Source organism: Nilaparvata lugens, chromosome 1, assembly GCF_014356525.2.
Source record: "Nilaparvata lugens isolate BPH chromosome 1, ASM1435652v1, whole genome shotgun sequence".
Lineage (NCBI taxonomy): Eukaryota > Metazoa > Arthropoda > Insecta > Hemiptera > Delphacidae > Nilaparvata > Nilaparvata lugens.
The window spans coordinates 88,116,261-88,137,391 of NC_052504.1; the positions used below are offsets into that span (position 1 = coordinate 88,116,261).

The 21,131-nt window shown below is 35.1% G+C and overlaps 1 protein-coding gene and 1 long non-coding RNA gene across 3 annotated transcripts in view; both read right to left on the reverse strand.

Moving 5' to 3' along the window:
• Nucleotides 1–7,891: 7,891 nt before the first annotated feature.
• LOC120349435 lies at nucleotides 7,892–9,090 on the reverse strand. The gene is made up of 2 exons (XR_005570345.1): nucleotides 8,782–9,090; nucleotides 7,892–8,299 (listed from the first exon to the last, which is right to left on the reverse strand). It is a non-coding gene; the product is annotated as an uncharacterized LOC120349435 (long non-coding RNA).
• A 2,017-nt stretch (nucleotides 9,091–11,107) lies between these two features.
• The window catches only part of LOC111057479 (5-hydroxytryptamine receptor 1-like), a 268,647-nt gene continuing 258,623 nt past the window's right edge, over nucleotides 11,108–21,131 (reverse strand). Inside the window, exon 4 of one of the 2 annotated variants that reach the window (XM_039419531.1) lies at nucleotides 11,108–18,336. In XM_039419531.1, coding sequence (XP_039275465.1) covers nucleotides 17,632–18,336 — 705 coding nt within the window. In that variant the 3' untranslated portion in view covers nucleotides 11,108–17,631. The remainder of the gene's footprint in view (nucleotides 18,337–21,131) is intronic. The other variant, XM_039419532.1, reaches the window with a different exon arrangement.

The following is a 21,131-nucleotide window of genomic DNA, read 5'->3' on the forward strand; positions in this document are numbered from 1 at the left end:
ATTAGTTTGACATACTATTTTTACTTTCCTTGCCCTATTACCATAGGTAAGGAAAGTATTGCTTTCCGAAAAAAATTAAGGTACCCCAATTTCTAAATTTCTATACGTTTCAAGGTCCCCTGAGTCCGAAAAAGTGTTTTTTGGGTATTGGTCTGTATGTGTGTATGAGTGTATGTGCGTCTGTGTACACGATATCTCATCTCCCAGTTAACGGAATGACTTGAAATTTGGAACGTATAGTCCTTAATCTATAAGGATCCGTCACGAACAATTTCGATCAAATGCAATCCAAGATGGTGGCTAAGATGGCGATAATGTTGTCAAAAACAGGGTTTTTCGTGATTTTCTCGAAAACGGCTCCAACGATTTTGATCAAATTTATACTTGAAATAGTCATTAATGAGCTCTATCAACTGCAACAAGTCCTATATCTGTGAAAATTTCAGGAGCTCCGCCCCATCTATGCAAAGTTTGATTTTAGATTCTCAATTAGCAGCCTTCATATACAATTTAAACAAAAAATTTAAAGTGGAAAAGATTGAGCATGAAAATCTCTGCAATTGATGTCCAGTAACATTTTCACCTAAAATTGAAAATGTTGGTTCTATTAAATCATTCACTACGAAGAGATAGCAGACCTGGTGTGTCTCTAGCGTTATTGTCCTATCACTAGCTGTCTCATATCTTTGAATAGTAGATTTGAGATGCGCGAGAACACTAGCGTCAGGTGATAAATTTTCATAACGGCAAGGAAAGTTGTGTGAGTGCGCCACTTCAGATTTTTTCCAAGCTTTTATCACACGATGTCCAAAATTCTCCTACTACACATAAAACAAATGATATCTCGATTACATGGACAATAGAAATACAAATCTCAGTACCCTTTTTTGAATTCAAAAAAGATACAAATTTGTATTTCTATTCATGTTACAAGTATCCCTAAACAGAAAAGAGACAATATTTGGACATTATACGAGGATAAGCATCTTTTCTAGTACCATTATCCCAATTACCTACACATCATTTATGAAGATGAGAATCTTCTCCAGTTATTATTATTTCTCTCTGGTTTCATGATGATAGGTCGTCAACTCTTGATAATAAAATGGCTTCCCATTGACATCGCTTTACTGTCAAGTCCACATAGAAAACTCGTCCACTAAAATTTTCCCCTCGATTTGTTAGCAATACATAAACAATGAACTAGTGACAGAGGGTTTGAGAACGAATGTAATGGACATTAACGTTGTGCGCTGTGTCCAGGCTTCCACCCTTAAACGGCATTCTATTGATTCGCTCCTCATTCCCAACCACCCCTTTCCACTCACTCCACACACTCAACATAGGTGGTTTTAAATCTCTCGAACAATAACTGATATAAATAACCGAATGTGCTAGTATCGTTATAATGCTGTTTGGCTGCCTGATATGGTGAAATTCAGAATTGTTTGAACGGAAGGCGTTGTTGTAATTTTCCATAAATTCTGTCAGTTTAAAGCGAATCGTAGTTTAGTATTATTGTTCTTAGGTGAAACGTACTGCATTGGCTAAGTTCAGAATTGTTTGAATTGGTAGCGTTGTTGTAATTTTCGCGGAATACTGACATCTTAAAGTGAATCGTAGTGGAACCTACTGCATTAGCAAAGTGTGCAAATGTGGGTCAGGGCACGGAATGAGAGGTTACTGCCAACCATGGGTCGAGTCATAAAATGTCCGTTCTTGGTCCTCTATCTTCCAGTGCGACTTTATATGGCTACGCTTTGATGTGTGGATCGCGTGCTGGCTTTTAGTGTCGATAAAAATGTTTGAGTATCTCCTCATAAACACTAATCCCTGACATGAGAAATCCTGTAATCGAGTTTTAAGCTTTCCATATTTGTCCGCCGATACAATCAATATTAGGTATGAACTGTTCTGTTCTCCACTATCTCAAATCTACGATTGAAGAGTTTTAAGATTTTTTCATGAAGATTTCTTGTTCAATTAAGATTCAGGTAGACGATAAGAATGAGATTATAACACGTATGAATATTGTTATCAAATCAAATTTCTTCTTCAAAACTCATTATGAGTTCCAAATTCTTGAAATTGGAACTTCTCTCGAACTTGATTTTTCCAACTGTGAATGAACAACTTTTTATCGTGTTCAGCTTCCATGTTCTCCAATCATTCAGATTTCAGGAATGAGAATAGAAAATTAGTTGAGAGTAGTGAGATGTGATTCACTTGACGTTGATTTCTATCAAATCAAGAATAAACTTACCAAACGTAGTGAGTGAAACGTTTAATGACCAATTATATCCTCCGTGATCACCGTTTATAGTTTATCCTTTTTCTACTCATTGAATTTCTACAATTGGTTTAACTTACTAGAAGTTGATTATGATCAGATCATAGAGAGAGCTTCTTGATATTTTCGAAACTTTATCGTTCAATTCTAAATAAATAAAAATAGTATTGCATTTCTCGCAGGGGTACTCACTACCCCTCAAGATCATGCACGCACCCCACACCCTAAAATCAGAAAAAAATCAGCTGCTATCCCCACTCCCTTGAATTGAGAACCTCTCCCATCAAGATTTGATTTTGAACGCCCCCAATAATTTTTCCCCCACTTGATCCCTTTCACTAAAGCACTTTTCCCCCCTCAATAATTTCATCCTCCCACCATGTGGCGACCCTGATTTCAGGCTTAGGTAAGGAAAAATTATTTTGGAAAGAGAAAGTTCTTACTGAATAAGCTGTTCAATCCACGACCGCACTAAATATTCTTCTGTCGTGTTAGTAAGTTCTAACTTATTTATCATTTTTCCTGTGAGCTTTATTCATGTTAGTGTACTATTAGTATTCCTGACTTATTTTTCCATGTATTTTCTCTCCTGTATCACAAATTTCAGCTACAGGCCCATCAATTCGAATCAGAAAGCAAACATAAAAAATTTCAACCCACGATCATTTATTGATCTAAGCTTTCATATAATGGTGATTCCAACCTCTTATTCTGCAATTTTTCTCCTTCTGCTATCAACTTCATCATCCATTTGCTTTTCAATTCGTATTCCTGATAATCTCTCTCCTATTTCTCCCACTCCTTCATCCAAACTCCAGCATTGAATTAGAAGTAAACAAACATGAGAGATTTTTATCCAATATCAATCAGTTCATCCAACAATTCACAAAGCATTTTATATCGTGTTCTCAAGCTCGATACCCTACAATTCTCGCAGCACACACAGCACAAATTCCAGCCACAGGTGCATAAATTCGAATTAGAAAACAAACGTCCGCCATTTTTAGGCAAATGATAGGACACGGCTACGTTGCGTGACCTCTAATATTATGAAGCCGGCTGATTCGAATACGCAAACCAAGTTACACCAAACTAACAAGCAACAAGTTGTTGAGGGAGCGGATGGAAACAAGAGAGGAAGAGGAAGAGGAAGAGGAAGTGGATGAGGAAGAGGGAAGTGTGTGCAGCGCACAGGCTTGACGGCCCAATTACGAGAATAGCCGTTTTAATTCGTCGTCGCGCGAGTTGGAAACGATATTTTATGCATGAGTAAACACACCAACCAGCCTGTCGTCGTGGCTGCAGCGTTCGTTCGAGTCGATCGCGCCAACTTTGTAGGTGCGCGCGCGCACGCCTCACACACGCGTACGTGAGTGTTGCGGCGGTTCCTCACACACACCTGGTTCCTGTTGACTTTCGACTCCATTGTCTGGGGAGGTGCCTCGAACCACCCCCTCCACCCATGACTCTTCATTTGGCTTCAGCACTCCCAAAATCTGTTTACTGAGACTCGTCTTCAACACGTCTACTTAGAATAACGCCGTTCGCTCTCCATAATTTAATATGCGAGTCCGTTAATCTGTTAAAAGCAGTTCAACCGCGAAATTTCCTGTTGCATTAACTTTTGAAAGTGGAAAACATCGACCAGGTTGGATAAGGGTGCTTAGAATTGTCCCAAGCTGGGAGTGTAACAACTAGAAACTAGTATCGTTTGTTTCAATCCCTAGTGAACCGAAATAGGCAAAGTTCTCTAGTATAAAAATAGGCCATAAGCTGTAGGCTATCAAAACGTCCCTTGAAAACTGAGCCTTATCCCTTGTTCATTGAATATTGACCAATCTCTAGTTGATTTAGTTTAGCCTTCTAGAGTAAATAATTGTACTAGAGTAGTAAAAAGTAAATTCGTATGGCTTTTGTTGGTGGAGAGTCCCTTGCGGGAAGGTCCCACCGCCTGAATATATAATTTAAGCCGTCAATGGACCTTACAACTGTCATACTTCAGCCGGGACCGACAGTTTAACGTGCCCATCCGATAACACGGGAGTGATATTTACTAGAGTAGTGACAATAATTATAATATTCTAAAACTGCCAACGTTTCTCCAGAGATTGATGTGATACTAAAACTTGTTCATAGTTAATTAATCTCCTGATTTCTGAATATTTGTGAACAAGATAGTGGAGATTCAGATGCAAGAAACGGCTTTGAACTTTAAGATACCTCGCTATAGTGATTAATTATCGCTTTTGACAATTATTTCTATCTTAAACTTGATTACTACTGAGGCTACCTACTTTTGCTACAAAATTAAGGCTGATCTGATCGATTAGTGATTGTCAATGGTGTAACGAGCAATCTACTTTCTTGTTTGTTTTTCCAATAAATAAGTGATTGTGACAATTCCAAGACTCCTATGTTAGGTACTGGGTCTTTAAGGTAAATTGAGCCTCATCTGGCTTTATTCGACATTATTTCGTTTGAATGGGAAACAGTCTTATCCAAGTGCACTAAACATTCTCAATTGAGTAACAAGCGAACGAAGCTTTTTATCTCTTCAATGAAGAATTGATTGTGACTATTTGAAGTTTCCCAATCTAATATTATATGGATATTCACTTCAATATTATCACCTTCCCTGTAAAACTGCAACACACAACCAACCACTCGAATAATAATGTAAATGACCTTCTATCTCACGGGTGTGGCTCTAAAAGATCCTATAAAAAATTAGATCAATATTGCGATGCAGCTTGTGTGTACAAACTTCCGGCTTTTAAATCCGACAAAACTAATGAGTACACAATAATTTTCGATGAAAGGAATAATCTCAAAAATGCCCTGAGAGAGAATATAATTATTATCCTCTTTCACTCATCCTTATATGTAGGATAGAGATTGTTAGGTGAGACTGATTGGGACAAATTAATCATAATCTAGTCATACTGATGTATCCTGTAGACCTCCGTAAATCTCTTTGACATCTCCTTCATCAAATACATTTGTTCAGCTGCGAAATATACGAGGGCTACGTATATAAGGTATTAGCTGACACTAGTGCAACATAGAGATTCATTGAATAGTAACACGTTGCAAGACATATTTCGTAGTAACAGGTATTTCTCACTCCCATGATAGTCATTGTATCATAGCTCTTGATAAAATATCCCGGATTTCCAGATTGAAATATAGTACAACTTTCAGCTATCTGTCTGTCTGTAGTTTTCTGCTCGTAAGCAGGTCCTTCTATATGGCAGCAGCCCTCCACTCTCTTCTACTCTATTCTTCTCTACCAGTCGCTTCGTTGCATAGTAGCTCATCCCCTCCTTGATGTCGTCCAACAATTTGTATCTTCTTCTCCCTCTTCCTCTTCTTCCCTGAATGGTCCCCTCCATGGCATCCACCAACAAACATTGCCGTCTCATCCAATGTCCCAGCCATCTCTTCTTTCTTCCCTTTATCACATCCAGCAGACTCCTTCTTTCCCCAATCCTCCTCAACACCACCTCGTTTGTAACTTTATCCCTCCAACTGATCCCCTCCATCCACATTTCCAATGCCTCAAGCCTCCTCTTATTCTCCTTTCTCAGCGTCCAAGTTTCTGCACCATACAGTGCCACACTCCAAACATAGCACTTTATTAGCCTTTTCCTTAGTGTCTTGTCCAGTTGGCTAAAAAGAATTCTCTTTTTTTTATTGAATGCTGTTTTTGCCATAGCAATTCTTACTTTGATTTCTTTGTTGCATTTCATATCCTCTTCCAGTATGCTTCCTAAATACTTGAAAGATGCTACCTGTTCCAACTGTTCACCCTCCAGTACAGCATTCCCCATTCTTGCTTTCCCTGCACCAATTCTCATGCACTTTGTCTTCCTGACGTTTATCCTCATTCCATACCTCTCACAAATACCTTTCAGCTATAACCATACATTTTTTCGTGGTATTAGATATTGGAGGATATTAGACATTTTTTTCACTTGGTAACCGTACTAGGAGCTTCTTATAAATTTATAGTTGAGTTTACTGTCTATTACAACACTTTAATTGTTCATTTGAAGAGAAACGTATGATTTGGTAAACGTTACGATCAGTAATAAAGCATTTCCTTCTCCACTCGCAGTAGTTTCTTCATTGGTGAACATTAGATAAAAATATCAAGTATCACAAAATTAAGTATAATTTACATGAAGGCAAATACCACTATTGAAGAGCCGATTCCTCTAATTTTCTTCATGAGTTTCAAATTTATTTCCGTTGGTTCGGAAACCATTCTAATCTGTAGGTTTTGATATGAAGATAATAAAATAATACAATTACACGTTGTACAAAGAAATCACAATAACTCATTCAAATCAAAAGAAGAATAAATAGTTTCAAGTACCCCGAGGACTGGAAGTCCTGTTTGGGGCATCATCATATTTTTTATTAAAAAAAAAGCTATGAATTATTTTGCCGAGTCGGAACTTGCATAATATGACAGGGTGAGGAATTTTAGTTTAGATAATACATGTTTATTACCATTTCAATCTACTTTCCCTTTATTTGGAAAGAATAACCAATAATCAATGCACATTCCAAGCAATTAGCAGACTCATAAATTTCATTTTATAAATTTCCGTCCATAATTATCAACATTATAAGAAAATAACTAATGTAGCTTGAATAATAATATTATCTTCACAGATTAACTTTTCAGATTAACTAATCATAATCTAGTTATACTGATGTATCCTGGAGTCCTACGTGATATGACTAGATATGACTAGTTAATCTGTAGCTCCACTCATCCCTAATCATAATTTGTCTCATTACCCACGCACAATCCTGGAGCTAATGTGGGAATCACTCTCAGCAAAACATTTCTCAATTGATTCCTCTAGTTTACGAATATCATTACTAATAAGTTACAAGGCAGAGAGGACCATCAATAGCCATATTATTCCAACCTCAATAGAGGCAATTCAATTCCTTGTTATACGTGGCAACTGATCCAATGATATATTGAAAAATATAATATATAATAGAAATATATTTATAATATATATAGAAAAATGATATATGAGCATATATTGGGAAAATAGCTTAGATAATAGGATTATAAGATAGCATGGATAAGGAGAAACTCGGCTCTTTCTGAGAGGATTTTTTACTTTCCTTGACCTATTACCATAGGTAAGGATAGTATTGCTTTCCGAGAAAAATTAAGCTACCCCAATTTCTATACGTTTCAAGGTCCCCTGAGTCCAAAAAAGTCCTTATAGGTCCTTTCCCTATAAGGATCCGACACGAACAATTTCGATCAAATGCGATTCAAGATGGCGGCTAAAATGGCAAAAATGTTGTAAAAAACAGGGTTTTCGCGATTTTCTCAAAAACTGCTCCAACGATTTTGATTAAAGGTATACCTGAAATAGTCATCGACAAGCTCTATCAACTGCAACAAGTCCCATATCTGTAAAAATTTCAGGAGCTCCGCCCCATCTATTGTAACCAACCCCATTTGAGTAATCTCAAATAAGACTGCCTAACAAGTAGGAAGCAATGCTGGTCATGAGGGCCAGTGAATATTTTGGCAATCCTGGTTGAAATAAAATTTAAGCCAAGTCCGATTGAATCTTATATTTTCAACATTAAAAATCAATTTCATTTCTGAAGTTACAAAATATTCAGTTTACAAGTTTTGATTATTAAATCTATGTTAGTAACCCGGTAGGCCTACAACTGAAGCTTCAGTGTGATGTAGAATCGTAGATAAGCGACGATTAACGAAGTTTGAAACTCATAAAATTCGATGGACTTGGTTGAATTAGAAGCCGAATTGTAAAACAAGTGTTCTGCTTACCCCACTTCGAATTGTAAATTGAAATTTAATTTTCATACTGTACTGGAATTCCAAAATATTTGGTTGAATTTGCTTGAGTTTATGGAAAATGTGTAGTCTCCTTCATCCTGTATTTATCCTGGTATTATATTTGTCCGGTCATTCAAAATTAATGGTAAAATAAAAAAAACCTGTTTGGAACAAAAGAAATAGAATAAAATCTAATAGATACAAGCATCATGTTGATGTTAACCAGAGTGGTTAACATGCAATGTTGGACAGGTTAATTACAGGATACATTCTGTAGAAACATGGTACCGTAAGAACAGCGGTAATAAAATATTATTATGACAAATCTCAAATAATTTAATAATAATAAATCTCAGAGGAATACGGTAAAATTAATAAGCAAAATAGTTCAGATGAATAAAATAACAAAAGGAAATTATAAAATATCAGAAGGCTTAAATCAGTTACACATGGAGGGATAAAGTTGATTCAAATTCTAACAGCTTCTTTACGTTATTTGATAAATTTCAAAATAGGATGTAATCAAATTTATATTGAATTTATAGATGATAAAGAATTAATTAATGAAAAAAACTAGGCAAATATGAGATTTTCGATAGAATAGCAGAATAACCTACAACATAGAGACAGTTACAAGTATAACTTACCCAACTGGGGTTATTCAAATATAAAATTCAATCAGGCATTGTAGATTTACATTTTATGCTACTTTAGCATAATTTAAAAGAAAAATTTTGTAGTAAAAAATTTAGATATTTCATAATTCAAATCACATGCTACATTTTGAGATGCCACAGCTAGGCCTTTTAGAACAAGAAGAAGAGGAAATCGCTGGCTGGTCAACCGACAAGGCTTCGTCCAGTTGTACCAATCCAACAAATCAAAATTATTAACTAGAAATTTAATAAATGGATATTCAAAGTTATGTCCAAATAAGGAGAAAATAAAATAAATAAAAATAAAATTAAGTAATTAATAAATTTTTGGTACACTATGCAAAGTTTGATTCTAGATTCTCAATTATGAGACTTCAGATACAATTTGAAAAAAAAATTGAGTGGAGAAGATTGAGAATGAGAATCTCTACAATTAATGTCCAGTAACATTTTCACCTAAAATTAAAAATAAGCTCGAAACTCGAGAAAATGTGATTATCCAATTGCAAACTGTTAATTCTATTAAATGATTCACTATGAAGAGATAGCAGACCTCGTGTGTCTCCAGCGTTATTGCCCTGTCACCAGCTGGCTCAAATCTTTGAATAGTAGACTTGAGATGCGCGGTAACACTAGCGTCAGGTGATCAATTTTCATAACAGCAAGGAAAGTTGTGTGAGTGCGCCACACCAGATTTTTATGATTTGAAGTTTGGATGGGAGTTACTTATCGACTCCCAAGTGTGGTATAATTGAGTTCTCAGATATTCTGCTAAGAAAAAGCTACAAAACACAGTTATAGTATCCTGTAGATCGATCTTGAATTGAGATTAGAGTAGAGTAGAATATATTAGTTACCAAGTCTAAATAGCGCTAACAGTAAACGAAAGATGGTAGGATGCTCTTTTGGTTATTTAGTAGACACAATCATTGTTCCTTTCAACTCAGAGCATCTTCATGTGTCTCCATGGAGTACTTACCTTGAGAAATTGATCTGATCCACAGTAGCTGGTTACTTCTTAATGTCCAGGAAAAGCCATTAAAGTCAATGAGGTGACATTACAACCTCAACAGTGATGGCATGGCAATCCATTCCACTCAACAGTCGAAAGACACGATACGAGTAATTCATGTCTTTTCGGTCTCAACATTTTCAAAGTTTAGAATTTTCTAATTAATTGTGATTTATTTTATTTAGTTTAGAAATATTTTTTTAATTTAAAAATGATTTTTGTGTGTTTTGAATTGTAAATTGAGTGTGTAATTGAAGAATTTAGAAGGGATACATAACCTAGCTACATTTGGACTGTTGTATAAATTAGAATTGGAACCGTTTTGGGCTTATAAGCCTGTGGTACTTTTCTGTAAGTTATGTAATTATTCTGAATGATCAAATAAATAAATAATAAATTGTAAATACTGTACTCGGATCATACAAGTGAACGTGAATTCAATGTTTCTTGTCTAATTGTGATTTTAGTTTACATGTGCTCTTGTTGAACTAGTTTTATTGAAATGTACGTTGCAATTAATGAGATTTTGAGTCAACTTCTTCTTTTCTTGTACTGTGCCTATTGCTGTATTGACTTATCCTCAAAGCACGGACTTGTTTCATATTAGAGCAATAGTTTTCAGGGAAATTAATTGTAAAATTTATACTTTTTGAAAATAAAATGAATTTTCAATATTGAATTCGAATTATTGTCCTGCTCAATGTTTTATTTTTCAGCTATCTAGCAAGTACATATTATTTGCAGTAGATACCTTGATGATATCATTACATATTCGATACTTTCTTTTATAAACATAATATAATAATATTTCCGATATCATATTTGACATGTAATATCATATTCCTCTTCATCTGTTGTTAAAACTGAGAAATTATATATCTCTTTTCTGTATAGGGCTACTTGTAATATAAATATAAAGAAAATAAAAATCTCAGTACCCGTTTTTGAAAAATTTTATCACAACATGTTTCGGACATTTATGCCATTTACAAGACTTGAAAATGGCATAAATGTCCGAAACATGTTGTGATAAAATTTTTCAAAACGGGTACTGAGATTTTTATTTTCTTTATATTTATGAAAAATTATAATTTGATAATGAGTTGTGAATTTTTATCATCATGTCAGTTTTCATATCGTTCTTTTGCTGAGTAATATTGGTGTTTCGACTCTATGAAACTTGTAAAAAGATGAATTCGAACAAAATTAGCATTGACAAACTGCATGAATCATGAATCACCAAGCTACCGAACAGTTGAATAGCTTGAAATACAATTTTCATGTGCCATGAAATTAGCATCTGGTAATTAAAATGGGAATTGGATAGTTGCAAGGAATTTTTGAAGTAGGTATAAGATAGCATAGAAAATTATCCATTTTATTCCTTCTGTACAAACACAATTCGATACCATTTTGTGCTCTTGAATACGCTTAGATTTTCTGTTAACAACAAACAACATTTCCAAACCTACTTACATGAAACAGAACATGAATACAATTCCACAAACATCAACATCTCATACTCATCTTCACAACAAGAATAATGGCTTACACGTAAATGCAGTATCAGAGAAAAATAACAGCTCACTCCTTTAGGACCGTGGACTCCCAAGTTCCAATATTTTTATGGTAACTAGTTATTTACCTGTATGTTATATCAATAACTCTACAATTGGTCAGGCCTTTATGAATAAATCACATTTACATAATAAAAATTGAAATTCCATCACAATCAAGACAAATTAAATCACATCGAACAACGATCCACCGTGAAGATTGTCTGCACCATTTAGTTTTTATCAAAAATATTCTGACATTGTAATTTTATTAAAACAATTGACTGAGGCATAGGTCGAGTTTGATCAAAGTATTTACTTATAACACACTAAACCCTGAACTTACACTCACACTATACATTTTCAATCAACTTACAAAATATTTTCAATTGCAAGAAGAGATAACACTGTCTGACTAAGGCTATGCAGCAGTGGAGATTTTATACAAATTACAGTTTTTACCTTTTAACGTTTTGTTGAAGACTTAATACTCATGAATCACATGATAATAACTATAAGAAGTAGATACATTCTATTTGTACATATTTTTCATTGATAACAATAATATATTGTTGCTGAGAATGTTTTATGTATGTTCGTTTCATGATTTCCTGAGCAACATAATCGTGAGTTACAAAATTTGAGTAGGAAGAATGTGTTTTCGAACAAGCTCTTGTCTGAATTTCTAAGTTTTAGAAATAAGAAACTGTAAGAAAGTGGGTTGAAAAAAAGTAGAACAGGATATACTATTCGTGTAGGTCAGATACATTAGGTTACAGAGTATCTTGATAAAAAAGTGAAATCAGAGATATGTAATAGAAAATATAGAGATCAGGAGAAATAACTGATTGATACTGTGAGAACAATACTCGTTCACTTATGAGTTCATGATGTGATTTCTTAAACACCGCTTAACCTATCCTGTTAATTACTATAGCAGGAGCGTATCAACTCAAATATAAAGCAGGTTCAATATTCACTCATATCATAGGTGACTTAATCTCATATCAAACTGCAAATCTGAATTCTGGAGAAGAAAATTAAAGGGTTCGCCTGCTTTTCCTCTTCCGATATTATTTCATAAGTTTTTTTTGTATTATTAGATAAATAGAGAAATAAATGTTTGAGGTGTTGGTAGTACCACAGATAAGAATCTGTGGCTTATATCTATGACTTATATATTAATTGTGGCTTATATTTTATCTATAGACCAGCAGATTAACTAATTCAGACCATTGTGTTGATCTGATTCATACCAAGGTTTATAGGAAGAGGCCCAGACACCACTGTTACTTATAACATATTGTTAGCCATAGTAGAACTTTTTTGGTAGAACATTTGAAAGTCTGATCTAACCTCTTTATAAACTGTATATCTTCAATATGACCGTTCTATACTATTCTATCTAAGTTTCTATACTGTACTAGTTACTTCAGATTTATATACCCGTCAATATACTCTTTATACTTCATACTCAATGATGCTGATAAGCAATCTAAAATGGCTGGTGTATTCAAACAACCCTCAAGTACGGAGCAGGGATAATGACCAGAGTTAATTGCTCTGGGAGCAGCGAGTTCCCCTCTCCAATCTGCTAACAACGAGCCCTTTTTATGAAGCGTTGTTTTGTTGGAGCTCCTTAACCATCTATCAAATTTCCAATCAGGATGATGTTAATAATTCAGAGTAGGGATTCAAATTAAAAACCGATATGTTTGAAAAGAGGTGTGATGCTAGGTGGCAGTAATGGGCTATCAATTTCATTGCAAGTAGTCATTAGAGCCATAAATAATTATGGCCATGAAGTCGTTACCGACACATCATTATGAGTTTGCTTCTGAGTTTAGTTCTGATTAAATCAAACAGATACTACTAGAAGTATGTACCTATGTAGTAGTATGTAGTTGGCGTCCATGATTACGGAAAAACTTTGTATTAATGATCACGACATTTACTGAAGGTGACTATTGTTTCAAAAACATCACAGGTGGTTTAAAGGGAGATGTATTGAAGATTAGAATTTTACAAGAACTGACAAGAGAAAAGAGAAGATTATTATTTGATAATATTATTTTCTGTTGTGTATCTTCATGTAGATATGAGAAATATCATATTACATACCGTGATTCATCTTCAGATTGTTCAATGAAACTCTCCAGTTCATACAAAATACATTGGATAGTTCTCAATAATGTTGATCAGTTGATTTGCTTGTTTAGTTAGTGAAAATAACGATAATGAGCCAACATAACTATAGCCTACGTATTATAGATTGGATGAATGGAAAAATCTTGACAATATATTAATAGCTACATCTCTCAGATGTATTTCTAGATTATCAATTTAATCCTTGTAGAACATTTCATAGTAGGTTGAGATTCGGGCTATAATCATCGAATAGAATCATATAAAATCATAAATAATTGTGGTAGACATGACAATGATGTGATGAACTTATTAAAATCAGGAATAAATCATTGCTTGCTTATGGGGCGTACTGTTGAGAATGTATGAAGGATGACGACGCTGAAAAATCCAATAAAATCTGTTTTCCATGTAGGAGAAAAATTCCAACGAGGAATACTGTGTTTGAGAAAGGAAGAGAGAGCATAGCTGACATTTAAAAAAATGTCAGAACAAATTTTGAAGTCATCTGCGGCATATCAAAATATTCACGAGAGTATATTGCTCTTTCGCTTTTTCTTTTAAGACCGAATGCATGGAAGATAGACGAAGAGTGTGTGGGGGAGTAAGAACGTGGTAGAGTGAGGAAGAGAGGAAAATAGAAATAAATTCAGTAGGAGTTCTGGTGGAATGAATAATGGCTCTCAACATGTCCCCTGGCTCAAAAGATAGGGATTGGAATTTACATTGTATTTCAATATCATGAAATCAATATGAAATTGTTGAAGAAGCACAAACAGCATGGATGGATTTAATCACGAAGACATTTTTTCATCTCAATCCATACTACATCAACTTATAATCTTACACAATATTTTTCTAAGTTTCCCTACATCCAGTTAAATTTAAATATACTTCTGTCAAATATAATATACTTTGTATCTAGAATCATGTTCAAACATAGCTCTCATATCTAATAATCTCCAATAATACTCTATAAATAATACTCTTCAATCAATTTACAGCGAGCTATGCCCGATAATCCAAAGCCAAACTAATTGTAATTTGCCAGGAATGAAAAAATATTTTGTAGACTGGAAGGCTTAACTTAACGAATGAGAATATCGCAATGCTTGATAGATGTTTATTCTTTGTCACTGTATTCTTACTGGGATTGTAACTGAATAATACTGCAATAATTGAACTTTGTGTTAGAAGTATTGTAAATCCTATTCATAATCTGATTGACTCATTTGCAAGCAGATATTACGAATGAGTATGTAGTATAGTCCTTCTGTATTTGTGCATTATTAAATTATATTAGACGTATATCGATTATAGTTCAAGTGGGGTTCTAGAGAGTTAGTGTATTCAAATTAAGTTAGAGACTTAACATAGAGACTTATCGTAGAGCCTCAATTATTTGACCACGTATTTTGACATCACTTGAACCCAAAACGGTAACGGAGGTTTTTGAGATGATGATAATGATTAGGAACTCCAATCAATTTATTTTGCTCAGAAATTATCAATAAACGTACACACTGTATCAGTCTATAATAATATTTACATTATTTTCTCGAAAGAAAAAAGTTATAAGAAGTCTTCATAGTTATAGTTTTTGATATTTGTATATTTACATATTTATATCTTAGTTACTGACTTATTGCTTTTCAAAGATAACAGCCATTCAAGCATCAGTATGAATTGATTTGTTTTTAAGCATGGTATGTTTTTAAGATGCTTGAAGCGTATCTAATATTTGTTCGGTACATAACTCGTAGCTTATTATTTGATTTCGATAGTTCAACTAGTAATCATCCAAAGACGTTTTTCACATAATCACGTTGATTTAGTTTTTATGGTGGAAGTGGTATTTTAAATGGAAGTAATGTGGAGTTCTATCCGGAAGCATCACGATTCATGAGAACAAATTGAATTTTTCAGATAGAATAAATATCATCAAATTTACTTCAGACTAAATTAACATAATACAACATTTTGGTAAATTTCTTCAATTTAATTTAATCTTGGTTCTGAGATCTCAAAACTTGGTTAGATTCACTCTTAGTACTGAAGTTTTCTGAAATAAATCTTAGTAGCTTGGATGACTAGAATTTGGAATCTTTCCCTTAATAAGTAGTATGCTATTATACTGAATACTTTTATTATACTCTGTTTTCCAATCTAACTAAAGATAGCATTGCTCTCCGACAAAAAGTGGATGTTTTGTACTGAACTTATCCATTGATCTATTCAGTTTTATTGCTTTTTGGAAACTTCACATCAAACGATCTCACGTTGGAAGTAGCAAAAGAGTATTTGGATACTTTTTAGAATATTTCTTCGGAAATTTCGCTTGATTCGCTGTTACAGAAATTTTGGCATATTTTAACTGACTCAGATGATAAATAAAGATAGTATTGCTCTCCGACACAAAGTGGATGTTTTGTACTGAATTTATCCATTCAGCTTTATTCTCCTGCTTTTTGGAAACTTTACATCAAACGATTTCACGTCGGAAGTGGTGCAAGAGTGTTTTGATACTTTTTTAGAATATTTTAAAAATTATGCTTGATTAATTTTAATTTCAAAAAATTTTGCTTTTACTTTTACAAAAATGAAATATTTCAACTGACTCAAATGATAGGGAATCTGGAAATTTTCTAAAAATAACATACTATTGAATTCAGTAGGCAAGGCTCTGTTAAGCTCAAGTTCTTTTTTCCTCAGTTTGAGAATAAAAATTCGAGAAAATAGATATTCTTCATCTTTTGATCATCCATGAATGGTCCGTCATGAACAATCATTTTCCAAAATTAAAATGAAACTTGAAAGTCTGATTTTCTTCCTATTCTACATAACATCAATAACATCAATAAATTAATGGTAGGATAATAATGGTAACACAAATACTAAGCAGTCGTAGCAGATAATTGAGTGAAAACTCATCAAAAGTTTACATTGAAACGATAATCTTTTACATTCAGTTGAAGAGTTCCTGAAATTTCTTGTAGTATCTCTTATAGTTTTTTCTTACTTGATACGCGTCACTTCAGTCATTTCTTGACTGAAAGCTGCATTAAAATGGTAACACAAGAACTAAGCAGTCGTTGCTTGTAATTGATAAATTCTCCCACACGCTTTATTTGAAGAGGGTTGATACCGTAAGTTCAGCAATACCCTACGTGATTGCATCACCATAGTTCTTACTAGCTTACTCAAAGAAGACAGTTTTCTGAATGGAGGTCGAAACAATTTCAGCAACACAATCACCAAAAATTCGTTGAATAAGAGTGATGCATTGTCAAATGCATGATATCGGAAGAAGACTAGTAGTTTATGTTCAACAATACAGGGCTTCATTCTCAAAGCAAGCTCATTACTATTCTGTAGTCATATCTAAAAATAATTGCATTTATTATGTGTTACATTTCTAATTCAAATCACCAGATGATCACAATTACTTAGACTATGACCACAGTACCTCAGTTCTGGACTAGCATCACTCATCTCACATTGTTAGCTTCACTCGGTTTTCTTATTTGAATCACCAGATCATCATAATTACTTAGACTATGACCACAGTATTTTAGTTCTGGACTAGCATCAGTCATCTCACATTTTTTGGATTTCACATTGTTAGCATCACTAGTTTTTCACATTGATTGGGCTCTAGTTGCGAATAGAATTTTTCCATTTCAATTCACAAGTTATTGGAAATTCACTCTTGTAGAGGAAGGGACTATGATAATCAATTTACAGATCTTGTAATATCCACTCCCTATTGTATTCAGTTCAAAGTTCTCAATTAATTGGAACTTCTCCACTACAATTCACAAATACATCGTTGGAAGTTTGTTCGAAGACAGTTTGTCTAGAAGGGACATTCTAGTTCACAATAATTTACACAGCATAAGATGAATGTAAATTATTGTCTATTGATAAACGTATAGTTCCCAATAATTTACACAGCTTAAGATGACTGTCGATTATTTCCGATTGACATACGTCTGGATCCCAATAATTTACACAGTAAAAGACGAATGTCAATCATTGTCTATTGACATACATCCAGTTCCCAATAATTTACACAGCTTGAGATGAATGTCTATTGAGTGATAATCGGCGAGAAGCGAATTCACTTACCGACGGCGGACGATCATAGGAAACGACTCGTCGCCGGACCGCGATCCCTTGTCCGGCACGGTGCAATCAGCGATCACGTCGCAGCCGAGTCCGGACACGGTCAGGTCGTCGGCGAAGTGCGCTTCCGTAACACGATCTGGACTGTGCAGTTGAGGCTGGTGCTCCGGGTCACCGTACTGCGACTGGTAGAACTCCTCGCGCATCATGTGATTCAGCGAGCTGCACCGGAAGTAGAGGATCTGCTGGAAGGGGCGCCGGAAGTCGCGGTTGAGGGTGGCGTAGATGACGGGGTTGAGGAGCGAGTTGGCGTAGCCGAGCCAAAGAAACAGACTAGACAAAGAGTTGGGGATCGCGGAAGGGTCGTCTAGAAACGGACGAACTAGGGCTAACACAAAAAACGGCAACCAACAAATCGTGAACGCACTCATTATGATGCCCAGTGTCGTTGACGCTTTCCGCTCCTTCGCTAACTGGAACCTCAATTTCTTAGTGTGCGCGGATGCACCGCCTCCACCGCCACCGCCTACCCCTCCCGCCCCGTGGTGTCTTCCCGCCCCCTGCCGCTGCCTCCGTCCGGCCCCTCGCAGCTTCTTGGTGGTGGCTGCCAGCATGGGACACTGCGACTCGTTGCTCTTCCGCGGCGCGAAGCAACGCGAGTTGCTAACCGCCAGCCCTGTCTGGTTACCGCCGCCGCCGCTACACTGCAACAGACAACCAAACAAAAACTATCAGAAATATTTCAATAACAGTACAATCCATGATCTCTTTCAATCACTTACAGGTACATTCGACAATAGAAATTAACAATTGATACTATACAAAATTATTTGTACAAGAAATAACAATACTGATGATTACGACATGGAAAGCATGTTGTAATTGTTGAATGTAAATTTTGAATGTGAATTGTAAATGGTATAATTGAGGAGCCTCTTAGGATATAATATTCTGCATTTTGTGAGTTTTCTTCCTCCAGTATAATATGTGAACATTTCATTCGAACGTGATCAGGCGCATTTTTAGCACCAGATGGAAGAAGAAGTTGCTCGATATCTAATCTCTCTGAGTGGAAAATAGATTGAGATAGAGGAACCATTATTACCAAATTTAGTTCTGGAATTACTGTGTTTATTTCATTGTTGTAGCTGTCTGTCACTCACTATGTTTTTCAGTGCTGATTTTTGAATCATGCAAGAATGAATATCACTCTAGTACTCTCTCACTCCTGTTTAAACCCTTATTACGAGTATTTACTGCGTTCTCCAACTTCCTTGAACCCAAGTCATCAAACTGAAATTTATGTGTGAAATATAATGCTGATCTGCATTGAATAATAAATGATAATCTCTCTTCTTCTTCTCTAAGTACCGTTTCCATTGCGGAGGTTGGTACACATCATGGCAATTTTTACCTTATTCACAGACGCTCTAAATAGGTCATTGGTTGTGCAATTAAACGCTTCTCTCCGGTTTCTCAATCAAGACATTCTTCTACGTCCCACCGAGCGCTTACCATCTATTTTACCTTGGATTATGAGGTGCAGAATCATGTATTTGGGTCCTCTCATAATGTGTCCAAGGTGTATGTCAACTTTCGTATTTTAATGTCACGCACAATATCTGAGTGTCCACAACACTCCTATCATGGAGGGCTGACACAAGTTCATGATGCTGGAGAAGATGCATGTCAGTGGCTCCAGAACTTACTAGATTCTATTAGTATTTAACATATTGAGTGTAAAATTATGTTTTTTCTAACTTTGGCCTATGAATGCATATGCATATCATGATATACATATGCTTATATATATATACATATGTCACGCACAATATCCAGTTGTTTACCCATTCTTCTGAGAACTTCTGTGTTTGTGTCTCTATCTGTCCACGATATACGGAGTATCCGCCGATAGCTCCACATTTCAAATGCTTGAAGTCTGGTCTCACATTCCTTATTTAGTGTCCATGCTTCCAACCCATACAAGAGAACAGGGAACTCATATCTGGATAATCTCTCAGTATGAAGTAATTCCCAATATAGTATGGAATAATGTATGAAGTGATTCCTAACAGAGTTGCTTCTCAATAATAATGAATGCAAACAACTGTTCACGATGGTCCAAACAGCACTGATAATACATATTGAATGAAAAAGACTAAGAAATTGTCAAAAAACCTCTGATTTATTGATAATTAGAAAGACCGGTTTCGGTTATTACACCATTGTCAATCTCTGATAAACTGTTATCAGAGATTGACAATGGTGTAATAACCGAAACCGGTCTTTCTAATTATCAATAAATCAGTGGTTTTTGACAATTTCTTAGTCTTTTTCATTTAATATGAATAATTTCCACAATATCAACTTCTCAACTACACAAAAAGTAAAACTGATAATACAGTCCAGGAACTCTCACCACTGTGAAATAAGTCAGATACAATCCTATTTCCCTTATCATCATTTACTTCCCTATTATTATCATTTCAAAATATCTCTTGTCATGTGTATAGACTATGATCTCATCTTAAGAAGTTCCTAAGTACTATACTGTTCCTGAGTACCAGAGTATACTGTAAAATTATGTCGTATACTTTACTATGAGTATACTATACTATGTCGTATACTATACTATACTATACAGAGTAATCATTTTTCGAAAAAGCTTTCAACAGTTTGAGGGTCGGTTTGAAGATGCTTCTAGTTTCCAAGCACGCAAGACGAGATCACTCACACTGGCACACAATCACGTAGCATGTAATAATTGGGCGTGGAAAGCTGAGTGATTATTCTCCCCATGGCTAATATAAGGTAGCGACTATGTTGGTCGTCCCCTGCAATCTTCAACTTGTTGCTCGATACAGGAAAAGTTGAAGCAGGTTGGAAGTTTGATATTAGTTTCTCCCCACATTATGCACCTCCATCTTGCTCCAACGTAGTCTTTCTTTGCTCTGAAAGCATAACTTTTGCACTAAGCGGAAGCCTGTTTTATGATTCTGTCACTCACCATCAACATGAAGCATAGGTCTTCTATTCATTACAAACTTGGAGGTTGAAGAGTCTATTGAATAGTTATGCACACTGCGTAATTAGAAAAGTTGCAGAAATACTGGATTAGAATGTGTATATTGAGAAGATAAAAGGGCACTCCACTAAACTTCACTGAACTTTGATGTTGTTTATAATAGTTACTAGGTAGCAGATGAAGGATTCCAGGAGTTCAAGACTGCAGATGAATTCTTTTTAACCCTACAGAGACACACTCACTTTATGCTAACAACGTAGTGTTTAACACCCCAATTTAATTTTGCATTTTTCTCTGAAAAATATGAAAAAAACAAGTACTTAGACCATACTCCATCATTTCTTAATCATTTCTACTTCAAGTGCATACAGAAATCAGAAGTAAAGCACTGCTTATAAATATTTATACTAATTTTAAAAGTATGTATGTTCCGCCTCAGTGTTGGAGCTCCTAATCCGGTTTGAACGAATGGCT